This window comes from Protobothrops mucrosquamatus, unplaced genomic scaffold, assembly GCF_001527695.2.
Source record: "Protobothrops mucrosquamatus isolate PMUCROS unplaced genomic scaffold, P.Mucros_1.0 scaffold3585, whole genome shotgun sequence".
NCBI lineage: Eukaryota > Metazoa > Chordata > Lepidosauria > Squamata > Viperidae > Protobothrops > Protobothrops mucrosquamatus.
Window position 1 is genome coordinate 37054 of NW_015389550.1, and position 5665 is coordinate 42718.

Genomic DNA, 5665 nt, shown 5'->3' on the forward strand with positions numbered 1-5665 from the left:
AAATTCACCCTAGGTCAGGCCCGCTTGTTGAAAAAGCCATGTCTTGAGGGCGCGGCGGAAGGTTAGGAGATCCGGAATCGTCCGGATCTCGGGGGGTAGTTCGTTCCAGAGGGTGGGGGCACCCACAGAGAAGGCCCTCCCCCTGGGGGTCGCCAGCCGACATTGCTTGGCCGACGGCACCCTGAGGAGGCCCGCTCTGAAATGCTGCTAAGGTCTTAAGTGCAAGAACTGATCATAGCTCACTTTTTTTCAGTGCTGCTCTAAATTCAAATAGTTGCTAAAACAATGGTCATTAAGTGAGGATTCCCTGTAAATATAACATACTCTTCCAATACAAGCGAAATGGGAAGCTTTTACTAATTTTCTGAAGCTTTTTGGTGGAGTTACTTTCATCCTAAGACTTCCTATGCTGGAAGACAACACTTGCGTACCTATTTATATATTTAAAAAGACCAGAAGAAGTACAGAATTATCTTTTGAGGCTCATTTTTTATCAAATTGGAATAAAAATAATGTGATTTCTGGATTTGAGACCATTGTAATGGGTCCTTCCCCTACAGCTGTAAAGGCCCAGGGATTTAAAACAAAAATAATGTTTTCATTATTTTCTGAGCAATTTATGGCTGTGACAATTTAGAAATCTAGAAAAATAGTTTTCATTTGAATCCATAACATTTTATTTGTAATGATATATAATGGAGTTAAGATACAAGAAAATGAATCTATACACAGAAGTATATTTTTAAAATTTTACATATAATTATTTTGTTAAAAAAATAACAAAGTGATTTTATAGCTGTGAAAAAAACAATAAAAATAAAATATGGCTAGATTACAATTTGGGGGGGGGGGAGTTCTGTATTCTTTCTCTCCTTGGCCAAAAAATAGAAACAAAAATAACTCTAGAAGGGACATTTTTCTTTTACTTCAATACTTCTAAACTTATATCTCTGTTCCTTAGTGCTCAACATGCTGTTGCCCTAATCCTGCATTTTTATGTAAACTCAATTGCAATATTTATAGCACTTAAGACTTATATACCGCTCCATAATGCTTTACAGCATTCTGAGCATTTTACAGTGTAAACATATTGCCCCCAACAATCTGGGTCCTCATTTTACTGACCTAGGAAGGATGGAAGGCCGAGTCAATCTGTGCCACTGTCAGCCTCGAACTCCAGGCTATCTATGGGCAGAGGTAGCCTGCAATACTGCATTCTAACCACTGCCCCACCAGAGGTTAGAATGCAATATTAGAACGCAGTATTGAGTTAGAAACATTAACCCTTTAATTTAATTTTAATAGTAAGGCCTATCCACAAATGCTCAAAATTAGCCACGGTATCATTTTGAATTGTAGTGAATTAAAAATCTAGTAGTATCATCGCAGCAATGGTCAAGTCACTTTGGTTAGGAACTCCAAGTTATACTATCATTTACAAAGCTCAGCATCCCATGCAGTTTTGCATTCAAAGAAAAATGACTATTATGGATGGAACTTCTCCACCTGATGCCCAATGGTTCCATTATATTAGAGGTGGACAACATTTTTCTTCTGCGGGACAGCACTTCCTGTTCTTGCCTTGCTTGGTGAACACTGGTATCAATGGAGTGGATAAAGTTTTCAAACTCAATTCCTTTTTGCATGAGAATTTGCAGGGAATTTCCAGACTCTGTGCAGAGTTACTGCATTCTAACCACTCTACCACCAATGTCTTAAATCTCCCCCCGCCCCGAAAATAGCAGTCAGTTTCTGAGGAAATTTTAATAAATTTTTCTCTTCAGAATGGCACAACCTGGCATAAAGAAAAAAAAGGAGCTGAAAATTGTGCCCTGCTTACTCTGGGCTGATCAATTGTGTTATGTAACTCTCAAGGTTGGGAATCCTGGGAGTTATAGTCTAATATATTTGAGGTTGAGAAAGACTAATATAGACTGAAGATCTAAGCTTCAATAAGCCTATGGATACATTCTTCTTGATTGCACCCAGCTAGAAGTTAATACTTGTTCTGCTGCTTCTAAATGCCAAGTTGTGTAAGTACTGGGAATCTGAAAAGGTGAAGTTTATTTTTGATGATAGTAAGAGTATATTGCTGAAGAGCAGATTTTAAGTTAGGTCGACGTGACCCATTACAATGAGCTATATTAAGCACTGGGTGGTTCATGGCTAATGAAATGTTATGGCATGACAGTCCTTTTAGCTTTAAGGGTTCAAGCTGACACTAGTAATAAGGTGTTTAACTGACCAATTCTTGGTGGCCACACAAGACATGATGGTGCAGATAAAGTAACATGAGGAAATTCAACTACTGTTTCAGGAAAAAAAAAACCTGAAAAGTATCATGAAGAAAGCAAGTGGTAGTACAAATTCATGGAGATTACAGTTCTATGTGATTTGGGGGATAGCACCTTAAATTGGAAGCTATGTTTTTATACAGAATTCTTTTAATAAATGATTATTGGGATAAACAGGTCTATCCATTTGATGTGTATTACTTGACATCTAAAATAGATCTCAGGCTTTTTTCTTGACCGATTATGTCTCATCAAGTCAATGTTGTCTCTTAGCAATCACACAGGCAGATTTTCCCCAGTATGATGAACATGGCTCTTCGTGCCACCCAAGGCTGCACCCATCACCACCATAATTGAGTCCATCAACCTTGCTATGAATCACCCTCTTCTTTTTCTAGCTACTTTCACCAGTATTAATGACTTCTAAAGAGACACGGGTCTTCACATAATATGTTCAGAATATAGGCATTTCAACCTGGTCATTTGTGCCTCAAGTGATAACTCTGAATCAATTTGTTCAATGATCCATTTGTTTGTTTTTGCTGCTCGTGATGTTCTCAGGAACTTTTTCCAACATCAGAGTTCAAAAATCTGTCAATGCTCTTTCTACCCTGCTTCTTCAAAATCCAACTGTCACTTCCATAGAGTCTCATGGGAAAGCCAATGTTGATCTTTGCAAATAAAAGCATGTCATCTGATTATCTTTCCAAGGCTTTCCTTGGAGTCTTGGAGTGGTTAGCCTATACATGAAGGAACAGGATGACTTTTTAAAAGACCCTCAATGAAAATAAAAAAGCAAAGTCTCCCTTACTTCCTCCAAGAATGTGCTGAAAGCAACCAGACACTTGCTTATATATATCTGTGACCACAATAACCATGTATTAGAAAAGAAATGTAAGATTTTTTTAAAAAAATTACCTTTATTCTTACTGGAGATGGAGGGCTTGAAGTGACATTGTAATATTTTCTTTATCCTCAGTGCTACAGAATGCCTGATTAACCCTGGTTGTCCTAGGTCAGGGGTAGGCAACCTTGGCTCTTTTATGACTTGTGGACTTCAACTCCCAGAATTCCTGACCCAGCATGGCTCAGCTTGGAAACCTCTCCCTCTCCCCTCAGCTTGGCTGGCTCAGGAATTCTGGGAGTTGAAGTCCAAGAGTCATAAAAGAGCCAAGGTTGCCTACCCCTGTCCTAGGTATAACTTGTTTTTTGGGAAAAGGGGGCAGGGAAGAGAGCAGGAAATTTCTAAGGGTGAAGGGCTTCCTTGGTGACAGCATGTTTGATGTTTGCAGTGGTTACCAAGGAGGAGCAGAAAAAGGAAAATGCTGGGAAGACCAGGGAACCAGGTGGGCTGAGGGGACAGCTCTACTGGAACAGGGATGTTGGCAATGGTTGAGGAAAGTAGCTCGGGAAGAGAAGAAAACACCTGCCATATTTTTTTTAAAAAAACTAAAGTCACAAAAACTTGACTCTATCCATTTCTGACATCATTATGGTTGAAAACAATCGGAAGGTCTAGAAAAATCAACAGAAAAAACAAATGAACTCTGTAAATGGTCAATCATTATGGAATTTAAGAATATAATCTAATGCTTACCACATGAGTGATCTTCATGGTATCACCGTCAAATCTACATAAACTTGTACTGTCTTCAAGGAAAATGTCGCATTCTTCCAGCTCTTGAGCATTACATCGAGGATTTTCTTTGTTAGGATCTGGATTCTGAAATCAGGAATTAAATTTAGCTTTCTATGCATTCTGTGAGCCAACATTAATAAAATAACAGTAAAAAAGAAGCATGTGATATAATAAATCTATAATACATGTATTGCATCCAGTATTTCATTGATAGCTTTAAAAAGGTATCATTCTATGAATGTATGCTTTTGTTTTGTTTCATTTTGTTTACTGTTTTGTATTTTATTTACTATAAAGCAATAAATAATAATAATAAAAGTCTAATTCCAGAATATAGTCAATTCATAGGAGCATGAGATAACTGCATCCTAAATTGAAACAATTCAGATTGCAGGTTGGGAAACAATGATTGTTTCTCATAAAAAAAACTGGAAACTTGGAATTCTGGGAAGACGGTTGTGCTGGGTTTTAGTCCCCTTCTTTTTATGTTTATGCACATTGAGCTTTTCTTCAAAAGGATGTAATCATTTAATTTCATATCTATAGTTTGAAATATGCCCATCACTTTCAGTCTACCTAAAGATAACTAAACACAATATATAAAGCCAATCACTGTAGGATAGTCAACAAAGTACGATTTCAAAAATCATGCAACATACAATTTAATCACTAGATTGCAATATATTTTGCTATGTATATTTATATATTAAAACCACACACTTTATCATCAGTTTACCATTTCATCAGAAGTAAGATACATCAGCTGCTCAGCTATTGTGGCACTTTGAGCTGGGTCCATAATAAATTCCCCCCGACAGTCACCAATTATCAGCTCTGGCCATAAACGCTTTTCTTCTTCCTTCTTAATTAAAATTATCTCTAATCTAGGAAGGGATAAAATAGATAAACATTGATAAGCCATGAGCAAAAGTAGAATTCAGGACTTAATATTAAATAAACTATATTAATCTATTCACAATACTTTGATAGTAGTGAGGTGCTTCAAGGAAACCCAACTATGAATTCACACCTATACTGTAGATGGTGTCCTTTCACTGGAACAGTCTAGAATTAAATCAGTCCTTAAGAATCTCTGCTCCTAGGCTTTATATACCATGTCTTCTCCTCAATTTTGATGACTGACAGCAATTCCAAAAGTATAAGGAAAAACAAACCATCTGCAATAGGAAGGTGAGTAGATCATATCGGTTTATAGATGACCACATGAAAAACTTCAGTTATAGATAAGTACTTGATTCAACATTATTGTATTTTATGAATCAGACATGGGTGATCACCTATTTACAAACTCACGTGTTAAATGATACAGGGACTGCTTTGCTGAATGCTACATACTACCGACATTCATTTCATTGTGGCAGAGGATTTTGTGCAGTATCTGTATGACAAAGTCGCACGGATTCGGGAAAGCTTGGACTCCGACTGGTTGGTCCAGGGAGAGGAGACGGGAGCAGGTCTTGAGACGGTTGTATGGGAGGAGTTTGACTCTGTTGCTCCTGAAGATGTGGACAAGGTCCTGGGGAGACTGAATGCAACCACATGTTTATTAGATCCGTGTCCCTCCTGGCTGGTACTGGCAGCCAGGGAGGGGACACGAGCCTGGTTCCAGGGAATTGTTAACGCCTCTTTGCAGGAGGGAGTCTTCCCGGCAACCCTAAAGGAAGCCGTGGTGAGGCCCCTCCTCAAGAAGCCCTCCCTGGACCCAGATGAG

At 38.2% G+C, this 5665-nt stretch overlaps 1 protein-coding gene across 1 annotated transcript in view; it reads right to left on the reverse strand.

Annotated features, from left to right (window-relative positions):
• Window positions 1-5665, reverse strand: part of NUDCD1 (NudC domain containing 1) — a 30371-nt gene that overhangs the window by 8413 nt on the left and 16293 nt on the right. The window contains exon 8 of the mRNA XM_015827270.1: window positions 3892-4017. Coding sequence (XP_015682756.1) covers window positions 3892-4017 — 126 coding nt within the window. The remainder of the gene's footprint in view (window positions 1-3891; window positions 4018-5665) is intronic.